At 43.8% G+C, this 11,913-nt stretch overlaps 1 protein-coding gene across 2 annotated transcripts; it reads left to right on the top strand.

The window, feature by feature from the left end:
• The first annotated feature begins 326 nt into the window (after positions 1–326).
• On the top strand, positions 327–11,200 carry LOC122926481 (MRN complex interacting protein). Of its 2 annotated transcripts, XM_044277866.1 has the most exons (7): positions 327–427; positions 509–568; positions 6,368–6,465; positions 7,794–7,866; positions 8,454–8,572; positions 9,514–9,601; positions 10,539–11,200. In XM_044277866.1, the coding sequence occupies exons 1-7, from the start codon at positions 368–370 to the stop codon at positions 10,989–10,991; spliced, it is 951 nt and encodes a 316-aa protein (XP_044133801.1). In that variant the 5' UTR covers positions 327–367; the 3' UTR covers positions 10,992–11,200. The 2 variants fall into 2 exon arrangements, with proteins under 2 accessions (XP_044133801.1, XP_044133802.1); XM_044277867.1 differs by lacking the exons at positions 327–427; positions 7,794–7,866 and having other exon boundaries at positions 531–568.
• The last annotated feature ends 713 nt before the right edge of the window (positions 11,201–11,913 follow it).

Genomic DNA, 11,913 nt, shown 5'->3' with positions numbered 1-11,913 from the left:
AATTCTTAGATGACCCGAACCCTGTACACAAAGTCCGCTCAACGCTGCTTAGCAGTTTTCGGCTATAGTGCTGCCATTTTGTGTGTCTCTATGGGATTTGCCTATCTGTTTCTTGACTTCACCTAAATTCAGGGTTTGCAGTTCAGCAAAGACAGTCAATAGGGATTAACGCTGTTGCAACATTTTTAAAAACATTTTGTTATAAAAGTAAGGTGGCCTTGTTTTTAACGTCTGTGGAGACAAATTGTCCTCCATGTCTATGATCCCAGGGAGGACGCTGAGTGTCCACTAGATGGCGCTGTGTGCACAGCAGGCGCTACTAGGAAGTGCAGAGCGCTGAGCACTTCCCGCGCTCGCCGTGTACACGATGGTGCAGGAGTTCCGGGTGCTCAGATGCTGCTCCTGTCAGGTTTTCCAGGTGCACCAGGTAGGCTTCATTTTTTTAAGGTTTTATTTCTTTCACCCTCTGTATTTCCTAGTAAACTGAGCCCTGTTCTCTGCCCTGCAGGTTAAAAAGAGCAAGAAATGGGCATGCAAACTGTGCGGAGAGCAGCAGTCCCAGCTGAAGGCGAGTCCTATGTGATAAATGTAGTACACTCATGGCGCCAGAAAGAGTTGCCTTGTTGCCCCTAGCAACCAATCAAAATCCAGCGTTAGCTTTGGAAATGAAAGCTGAGCTGTGGTTGCTATGGGCAACAAGGCCACATCGATGGTCATTTTTACAATCGGTCATAGGCTGTATTGTGCCAGATATCTTGTATATTCTTCTGTCTGGATTCTGGGAAATGTCATCTGTGTGGATTAATCAGGGGGCAATTAGGAACTCAGGGGGGACATACTTCTAAAAAAAATTGTCGCAAATCATCACAACTGCGACATTTGGTTAATTTTGTGGCATTTTGTGTTGCTCGACACTTTTCACAGTGGTCTGTGGTTTTAAGAGCTAAACGAGAGATTAGACCTGGATTATGGCTCATTTCTTATGTGCGACTTTTGCTAAAGTCGCAACTCCCTGGTGTACTTTTATACCTAAAGGTGTTAGCCACATTGTACTCACTCCAAATATATTATTAACCCTTTCAGCCCCGGTGTTTTTTTCCGTTTTTGCTTTATTATTTTTCATTCACTCCCTGCCTTTCTGGGACCATAACGTTTTTATTTTTCAGTTCACATAGCTGTATTAAGGCTTGTTATCCGAGGGACAAGTTGTACTTTCTTATTCCACCATTTAATATTGCATATGATGTATGGAAGCTGGAAAAATGGGGAGAAATTGGAAAAAAATATGCATTCCACAAAGGTTTTAGGCCTCTTTCACACGGGCGTCATGTTTTTTGCCCGGATAAGAGGCGGGTGCGTTGCGGGAAAATGCACGATTTTTCCGCGCGAGTGCAAAACATTGTCATGCGTTTTGCACTCGCGTGAGAAAAATCGCGCATGTTTGGTACCCAGACCCGAACTTCTTCACAGAAGTTCGGGCTTGGGATTGATGTTCTGAAGATTGTATTATTTTCCCTTATAACATGGTTATAAGGGAAAATAATAGCATTCTGAATACAGAATGCTTAGTATAATAGTGCTGGAGGGGTTAAAAATAATAAAAAAGTTAACTCACCTTCTCTTGTTCGCGTAGAGGCCGGTCTGTTCTTTAGCTGTGGGCTGAATGACCTGAGGTGACGTCAGATCACATGCTCCAATCACACGGTCCATCACCGTGGTGATGGAGCATGTGATCTGACGTCATCAAAGGTCCTTCAGTCCACAGCTAAAGAACAGACCGGCCTCTACGCGAACAAGAGGAGAAGGTGAGTTAACTTTTTTATTATTTTTAACCCTTCCAGCACTATTATACTAAGCATTCTGTATTCAGAATGCTATTATTTTCCCTTATAACCATGTTATAAGGGAAAATAATACAGTGAATAGACTGTCACCTAGAACCCATGCGTGAAAATCGCACCGCATCCGCACTTGCTTGCGGATGCATGCGATTTTCACGCAAACCCATTCATTTCTATAGGGCCTGCGTTACGTGAAAAACGCACAAAGAGGAGCATGCTGCGATTTTCACGCAACGCACAAGTGATGCGTGAAAATCACCGCTCGTGTGCACAGTCCCATAGAAATGAATGGGTCAGGATTCAGTGCGGGTGCAATGCGTTCACCGCACGCATCGCACCCGCACGGAAAACTCGCCCGTGTGAAAGGGGCCTTATGGGTTTTGTTTTTTCGGCATTCCCTATGCGGTAAAACTGACCTATTACTTTCATTCTCCAGGGGTCAGTTCGATTACAGCGATAGCACATATGTATAGTTTTTCTTATGTTTTTAATACTGAAAAAAATAAAAACCTTGAAAAATAAACTTTATTTTTTTGTTGCCATATTCTGACCCCTATAACCTTTTTGTAGTTATGTGTATGGAGCTATGTGAGGTCTTATTTTTTTGCAGGGCAATTGGTACTTTTCATTTATACCATTTTGGGGTGACTTTTTGATCACTTTTTATTCAACTTTTTGTGGGAGGTAAAGTGACCAAAAAATGGCAAATTGACTATTTATATTCTGTTTTGCCATTTACTGTATGAGATAAATATTTTAATATTTCAATAGCACGTGGCGATGCCTATGATTATTTGATTGATGTAATCTTTGGTAACATACTTTAGTCCCGGGTGTCTGCTGTTTAAAACAGCAGGCATACAGCGGCTATGGAGCTCATGAGTGGTTTAAGCTGGTTTCACATGAGCAAGTGTCACGCTCCGGACTCACAGCACCCATCCTGAACTCCCAAGCTCTGCTGAGGATGCATAGCATTATATTGATTTATGATGCTGTGTAACCCTTAAAGCTCTGGAATGTATTGGATAACACTGACAGCATTATGTCGGTGTTTTCCAGTACACTGCAGACCTCTAAGGGTTATATAGCATTATAAATCAATACAATCATATGCGACCCCGGCAGTGCTTGGGAGTTCAGGACCGGAGCTGCACTGCCAGTCCGGAGCGTGACCAGCCTTAAAGTCCTGTCCAGCTCTATACATGTACAGAGCAGGTCGGGAAAAGGGGTAAGGGTGCAAAATAGGGCTGCAGTAAACGATTATTTGAGTAATTGAGTATTCTGTTGATTTATTTTTTACGAATAATTGAGTAATCTAATAAGAAAAACCTTCTTAAAATAACGTATTGCTTTATAAAAATGTCCCCCTTTCCCAGTGCCTCCTATGCCATCCACCATGTCCTGCACTCCCCCAGTGTCATCAGATCAGCAGCCCCTCCATCCCATGCCCCCCAGTGCCCCCATGATGGCACTGTCATCAGCCCCTCCATGCCATCCAGATTGCCATGATGTCCCCCTTCCCTAGTGCCTCCTATGCCATCCACCATGTCCCCCAGTGCCATCAGATCAGCAGCAGCCCCTCCATGCCATGTCCCCCAGTGACCCCATGATGGAACTGCCATCAGCCCCTCCATCCAGATTGCCATGATGTCACCCTTCCCCAGTACCTCCATGCCATCCACCATGTCCCCCACTCCCCCAGATCAGCCTCCCTCCATGTGCTAAATCACAGGTGTCCTCATTAACCCCTCCCCCCCAATAACTTTATACATGCCAAATCACAGGTGCCTCCATTAACCCCTCTTCCCACCGCCAATAGCATTATACATGCCAAATCACAGGTGCCACGATTCCACCCCGCCCTGCCGCTGCTGCCTCTGCTAACTTTATACTTACCTTTCAGTGCAGAGTGCGCCGACACATGGAGTCCGCAGGAGACGCGTTTTCATCCAAGCATGCACTGGGGACCTGACGTCACACATAGCGTCAGCCAGCGCACTGACGATGTATGAACGCAAGGTCCTGCAGTGCGGACGGGAGGCCACAGAGCGGTTAGTGAGAAGCTTAATTTTACTCACGCTCTGTGGTCATGTGATTTAGGGTCCATTCACACGTCCGTAAATACGCACACTGGCAATGTGTATTCCGCAATTTGCGGACTGCACATTGCCAGCACTATATTAGAAAATGCCTAATCTTGTCTGCAATTGCGAACAAGAATAGAATATGTTCTATTTTTTTGCGGAAACAAAAGCACGGAGGCGGAAGCGCAGATCTGCAAATGCGGATGCAGACGGCACATTCCGGCCCCATTGAAAATGAATGGGCCTGCACCCGTTCCGCAAAATTGCGGAACTGATGTGGACTCATTTTGCGGACGTGTGAATGGACCCTTAAACGAATCCTCGATGCAGGGAAACTGCATTGAGGATTTTTTTTGCCTCGATTACATTGATTAAATCGATGCACCATTTCATAAATTTGGTGCAGGCACACAAAGCCAAACTTACACAAAAACAAACTCAAATCATAAATGCGCCACTGGAGGATGCACTTAATGTATAGTGAGATGCACGCCTCATCATGAATTAGACACATCCTTCGCCAGTCTGTGCGCCTAATCTATGCCTTTCGACATCCGCCATACATGTATTGCCCATGTCGGGTCTTTAAAGATGGTGCCCGCTCCAGAGTCTGCCTGTCAGTTATTAGCATATACTAGGGGAGATTTATCAAAACTGGTGGAAACGAAAACTGGATTAGTTGCCCATAGCAACCAATCAGATTCCACCTTTCATTTTTCACAGCTCCTTTGAAAATGAAAGGTGGAATCTGATTGGCTGCTATGGGTAACTAAGCCAGTTGTACTTTACACCCCCACGGTGTATAGAAGGCACTCGGCCTGTACACACATCTTCCCCACAGCAGTCAGTGTCCCATCCCTGATTCCAACACTGCAGCTTGTGTGTATAGGTGAGCTCTGTTCTCAGGCACACAGACATGGAGGAGCCATTATCTCAGCTGTGATCTGTACATGATATGGTGCTTCACAGCGCAGACGCGGGCAGAGAACGGAGCTTACATAGGGCTGCAGCAAGAGCAATGGTGACTCCCTCACTGCACCAAGAAAAACTGTGGTGTAATCAGATGAACCACAGCTAAGCGTCTATGTTAGCGCTGCAACGATTACTTGAATGAATTGAGTAACTTCACGCAGAAAAATCCTCGATGCAATATATTTTATTTTTTTTGCATCGAGGATCCGTTTGGGCCATGTGACCACGGAGCGTGACTGAAGAGCTTGCTGTTATTCACACTCCGTTGTCTCCCGCTGTCCCATACCGTGCTGCGCTGCATTGTATCCTGACATACACATATTGTCAAGACATATTAAAAGCAAGCTAGAGTGTCTGCAGCGCCTCTACAGGAGAGGTAAGTGTTTTATTTCACAGGCGCTGGGGACTTATGGCTAGGGGGAGCTGATGGCAATGGGTAAACATTATTTTAATTAGTCTTTTCTTATTAGGCCTCTTTCACATGGGCGTTGCGGGAACATGTGCGATTTTTCCGCGCGAGTGCAAAACATTGTAATGCGTTTTGCACGCACGTGAGAAAAATCGGCATGTTTGGTACCCAAACCCGAACTTCACAGAAGTTCGGGCTTGGGATCGGTGTTCTGTAGATTGTATTGTTTCCCCTTATAACATGGTTATAAGGGAAAATAATTGCATTCTGAATACAGAATGCATAGTATAATAGTGCTGGAGGGGTTAAATTTAAAAAAAAAAAAATTTAACTCCCCTTAATCCACTTGTTCGCGCAGCCCGGCTTCTCTTCTGTCTTCTTTGCTGTGTGCAGGAAAAGTACCTGTGGTGATGTCACTCCGGTCATCGCATTATCTTTTACCATGGTGATGGAACATGTGATGACCGGAGTGACGTCACCACAGGTCCTTTTTCAGAATGCTGCTATTTTCCCTTATAACCATGTTATAAGGGAGAATAATAATGATCGGGTCTCCTTCCCAATCGTCTCCTAGCAACCTTGCGTGAAAATCGCACCGCATCCGCACTTGCTTGTGGATGCTTGCGATTTTCACGCAGCCCCATTCACTTCTATGGGGCCTGCGTTACGTGGAAAATGCACAATATAGAGCATGCTGCGATTTTCACGCAACGCACAAGTGATGCGTGAAAATCACCGCTCGTGCACAGCCCCATAGAAATGAATGGGTCAGGATTCAGTGCGGGTGCAATGCGTTCACATCACGCATTGCACCCGCGCAGAATACTCGCTCGTGTGAAAGGGGCCTTAGAGTACTCAATTAATCATTGGATTAATGGGTAGAGCACTTGATTTCAGAAATAACTGATAGCTGCAGCCCTAGTCTATGCAAACAGTTTGATAGGGAGGTCACTGGTGACAGATTCTCTTTAAGTCCGTCATACAGTGTATACCATGCAGTAAAATTACTATGAAGTATATATGTTTCTAACTCATTCTCTCTAAATCTTGTAATCTGGTAGGTTTATGGTCAAGGTTCAGGAGCAGACTGCAGACACCACGTCCAGAAGCTGAACCTTCTACAAGGGCAGGTGGAGCAGGCGGCTACTGGTTCTACCGGGTAAGTGCACAGTGTCCTTATTAGCACATCCTCAGATGTCAGTCATATATAATAAGAATTTCAGTTTGAGCCTTAAAGGGAGTATGTCAGGTATTATATGGCCACTAAAGGGGTGGCAGCTGGCAATGGGTTAAAAAATAAAGAAAATAATACTGGCCTCATTGATTCCCCACCACTCCTGTTCAGACTCTGCTGTTCTCAGTTTCTTGGCCCCATCTCATCACAAGAAATACCCACTCAGCCAGTCACCACTGCAGCTAGTGATTGTCTGAGCGGGCATTTCATGTGTGTCTAGATGGGGCCAGGAGGGGACGCGGGCAACAGGGGATAGATCAGTATCAGTTCTTTCCCATGCAGTCCTCGGCCAAGTAGAGTGCTAGATTAGTAAAGATGTCCGTCAAGGAGGGCAGTTTATCAGGATAGCAATTTCCAAGGTGGGAACCGTCCCCAGGGCACTTCTTGCATCATTTGAATAAAGAAAATAACATATTTTTCTCTAATGTGGTCATCAGCCACAAAGGAATGGTTCTGCTTTGCATATACCCTACCTGGCGATATTATCAGTTTTATATGACAGCTGTCAGACTACCTCTTCATGAGTGCATACATGTGCATTTCCTCTAGTCAGTCTCAATAATAATCAATGGCATTGCTACTTGAACATGAGCTGTGACACTGTCTTCACACTGATCTTTCAGGTATCTCTCACAGCCAGGTAGGTTTCTATATTATTGAAGTCTATGGTATAAGGGATCAATCGCATATTCAAGTTCCCTAAGGAGACTAAAAACTAAAGTAAAATAAGTTTAAAAACAAAAAAATTCTAATCACCCCCTTACCCAATTTTACATATAAAAAAGCTATAAAAAAATAACATAATTGGTATCGCATTGTCAGAAAATGTCTGAACTATTAAAATATAAAAATATTTATCCTGCGTGGTCAATACTGTAACAGGACAAAATAGCGGATTCATTGTTTATTTGATGAACTTGCGTCACCCCCTCGCCCCAAAAAATATAAGTAACCATATTTATTCCAAAATAGTGCCAATAATAATTCATATCATCATTTTTTTGTTAAATATTTTTGGAAATGTGAAATAGAGAAGAACACAACTGGCAAGATCGCACCCCAAAAAGAACAGCAGATGTCCGTGATAATGTGTAAAAAATGACAGGGGTTTTCCCACCAGGAACTTTTATGTAACTTAGAAATGTGAAATAATCGCCCCTGTCCGTATCATTAATTCACTTTACTAGAAAGCAGTGCGCTATAAAAATATTATGGGGAGGACGACCATATGACTTTCAAAAAATGTTTTGTAGGAAAAGCTGCCAGAATGTCATTTCTGACAATGAGGCTGATGATGAAACGAAACAAATCCTTCTAATGCCACAGGTAACTTAGTGGTTGTAAATTATACCAGCTTATGGATTTGCATATTGATAACCTATCCTCAGGATAGGTCATCAATATGAGATCTGTGGGTGTTTGACTCCCGGCACCGCTGCGCTCCTGGATAGGCCATCAACCTGAAAATCCTGGAAAGCCCTTTTACAGGGATCATAATTGTTAAAGGGGTTTGCCGAGTGTTTTATACTGCGACGATCAGTTTTGCATAGAGATAGACTACAGCCACTGTAGTTTTCTGCTGCATTGTGTGGAGTGGATCGAAACCGTTCACTACACAGCAGCATCTGGCTGCAGCAGCCCCAATTTATCAAATCAGAATACATTGACAGCTGGCTGTTACCAGATAGGACTGAAGGTCTACAGACTCTAACGCTGTCAGTGCAGTGAGTAGGGGCACACCTCATCGCCAAGGGGAATAATAGAGGAGCTTGCAGAGTTCTTAGAAAAATGCTCCAGGATTATTTCATTGGGAATACAAGTATTTACTAAAACGGACTGTGAGAAGTGGTGATGGGCCCTCTGTATATAACACAAGAAGATTTTGATGTTGTGTTGTTCAATGTCGCACACAGGAACCAGCCCTCATGAGTCACTGGAATAAATATTTGGAAGAAAACGTTGATGAAGAGGAGGAGGAGGAGGATCGTGATCACTACTACTCTCACCAGGATTGTAAATCAAGAACTGTCAGGTTGTACTTGTAACTATAGGAAAGTCATAACTGTTAGTGTAATAAATCATGAACCTGCTGAGGTGAGGCTGGCACAAGGTATAGAGTGTATGTTATCTCATTGTTTTTGCCTATATACAGTATGTTTACAGTAGATCCCTTATATGATTAGTCATGTCAGGAAATTGTATAAAAGAAGACATGACATCATTGCCTATTGGGATTGCATTTTGTAGAAAATCTGAGTTTAAAGGGGTTATCCAGGAAATTGATATTGATGACCTATTGTCAGGATAGGTCATCAATATCAGATCTCCCGGCACCCCCGTGGATCAGCTGTTAAAAAGGAGATCCAGTGAGCACTGCAGTGTCTTCACAGCTAACCAAGCACAGCGCCGTACATGGTATAGTGTCTGTGCTTGGTATTGCAGCTAAGCTCCATTCCATTCATTTGAATAGGACTCTAATCCTAACTCTAATCATTTCAGTTCCAATGCTCCCTGCATCTGTGCTAATCTCTGCTTCTTGTTCCTGAAAAATCACTATATATCGAGAATGAAGACCCTCAAAGTGGTGGCTGGAGGACTCTGGCCCTGCAACCGCCAAGTGCTCTCCACATAGATGTGAATGGGAGCATACCGTGCATGACTGGCCACTGCTCCCATTCACTTCTATGCGCCCCACAGAAAAAGCCGAGCCAGCGCTTGGCTATTTTCAACGGCCCCATAGAGAAAACCTTGTGAAAGAACAGCTCATTGACAGCCAATATGGTCACCATTCTAGCCATTACTGTCCCCCAGCTTTTCCAAACTAACCGGTAACCGTTTATGCAGTGATACGACCTCTTCTGCATAACTAATGGTATTGGCTGCTTCGGTTGTATAATAATAAATGCTTCCTCAAAGTTTTCAGCAGATATAGTGAATTCTAAATTAAATTTTTTGTACAATGTTGGATTTTAGGAAACGTATGCATTTACCATATGATGCAGGTGATTTCTACAAGGATAATATCAAAGAGACTATTTCAAAGAAGAAGAAAATCTATGAGGTCGGTGTTATAAGAATATTAGTAAAAATGTTTTCTGTGTAAATACAATTGGAAATCCAGTCAAAACTATCTCTGATATGTCATACATGAATATAAGACCAAACTGCGGAGTATGGAAACTCGGACCACTCCTAAATGTCCACCTGTTAGGCAGCAGACCATTATAGACCTCATGGCCACGTTACAGATCCTTGTATGGACCCATAATGAGGCTGCCATAGTCTGCTATAGGCCCATATTGTATCTCTGTGTGCCTTGAATTTTTACAGAGACACACTAACCATACTTAGGCTACTTTCACACTAGCGTTCGATCGGATCCGTTCTGAACGGATCCGATCATAATAATGCAGACGGAGGCTCCGTTCAGAACGGATCCGTCTGCATTATTTTAGCATATAAAAGCTAAGTGTGAAAATAGCCTCGTACGGATCCGTCCAGACTTTCAATGTAAAGTCAATGGGGGACGGATCCGCCTGAAGATTGAGCCACATTGTGGCATCTTCAAACGGATCCGTCCCCATTGACTTACATTGTAAGTCTGGACGGATCCGCACGGCCAGGCGGACACCCGAACGCTGCAAGCAGCGTTCAGCTGTCCGTGCGGAGGCGAGCGGAGCGGAGGCTGAACGCCGCCAGACTGATGCAGTCTGAGTGGATCCGCACCCATTCAGACTGCATCAGGGCTGGACGGAAGCGTTCGGGTCCGCTCGTGAGCCCCTTCAAACGGAGCTCACGAGCGGACCGACGAACGCTAGTGTGAAAGTAGCCTAACTTGGTCCCCGACACCTGTTTACTTCCAGATTGCTCCACAGCCGTTTTTGCATCTCCCCCTAAGTATTGTCAGTATGACGTGTCCGGGCATTGTGGGAGAGTTGTTCAGGGTTGGATAACCCCTTTAATGGTAAATTTTTATTCCTCTTTATTTTTATATTTAGGGTGAGAACCCATCAGAAGCCTGCAAAGTAACAAAAGACCCAGGATGCTTAGAATGGCAGGACAACCCTATATCTCCTACATCGCCCCTGCAGACCAGCTCTGACACATATCTTCTTATGAACAAATCGGTGAGACGTTTTGAACAGTCCACCAGCAGTACTTCCAGCTACCTGAAGAGGGAGCCCCAAACAGATACCATTTATAATCATTCTGAGCTCAGAAAGAAGATTGGGCCAAACTGGTCTGTAGCTAGCAGCCAATATGTCCTGCCCAGTGAGGATTCTCCTACAACAAGTACATTGTCTGCACAGAAGATTTCCTCTGCAGGGCTGCTTCAGTCTGATCTGCAATCGGACATGATAACTAAAACCAGCTCATCGGTTTCTATACATAAACCAGTTATTCAGTCTAATCTTTTTATGACCGATGACGACTTTGATGATGACTATTAAGATCCATGTACAGTACAAATATTTATCTATGTCCTATATGACCTATTTTCTGTGAAAGCGGGATCTCGCATCCCTGAATCAGAAACCCATCTACTTCTATAAACTGTTTTATCTTCACATGTCTTTACCAGTATTCATGCTGCAATGTTGACTTGTTTTATGTATATGTTATTTTGCATAGTTCAACTTAATAAAAAATTTAAATATGAGTGGATTTTGAGTGTGGATAATCCCGTTGTAGTTTCTTTACAGATTATTAATGTGTGTACATATGTACCAATCAGTATTACTAGTGTGGTTGGGGATAATGATAACACATGATAAAAAGATATATAGTACCAGCCAAAAGTTTGGCCAAATATTTTTTTTATATACAGGTATATATTGTGGATTCATATTACAGTATCGGTTTTTCATTCCATGATTATTCTTGTTTTTTTATTTTCTACATTGTAAGTTCCTATTCAAGACATGAAAATGTTGAAGGAACACATAACCTCACCTGGAATGGATTTCAGTTAACATGTATGATTTGTCAAGAGTTAGGGCTCATGCACACAAACGTATTTTCTCACCCATATTCATTGGGGGACACAGGAACCGTGGGTATAGCTATGTCCTCTAGGAGGCGTTGACACTAGTAAAAGCTGTTAGCGCCTCCCCTGGCAGCTATACCCCCTCCAGCCTGGAGAGAGAGCTTCAGTTTTTTTCTAGTGTCCAGGGGCTGACTGGCAACTTTTGGCCCAGGGGGCAAGTAACACCCAGAGGCCCACTGAGCCCCCCTCCTGCTTTCCCATTTCCCCTGCCTCCTCCTGACCCCCCCCCCCCCCCTTGCCACTTTCGTCAGCCATGTAAATTACAACACAGTAAAACAAAATAAACTAGGCATGCTCCGATATATCGGCCGCCGAAACATATCAGC

The sequence above is a fragment of the Bufo gargarizans genome, chromosome 2 (assembly GCF_014858855.1).
Source record: "Bufo gargarizans isolate SCDJY-AF-19 chromosome 2, ASM1485885v1, whole genome shotgun sequence".
Taxonomy (NCBI): domain Eukaryota; kingdom Metazoa; phylum Chordata; class Amphibia; order Anura; family Bufonidae; genus Bufo; species Bufo gargarizans.
The sequence above is the reverse complement of the archived record's forward strand: the minus strand, read 5'-3'. Positions and strand labels throughout refer to the sequence as shown.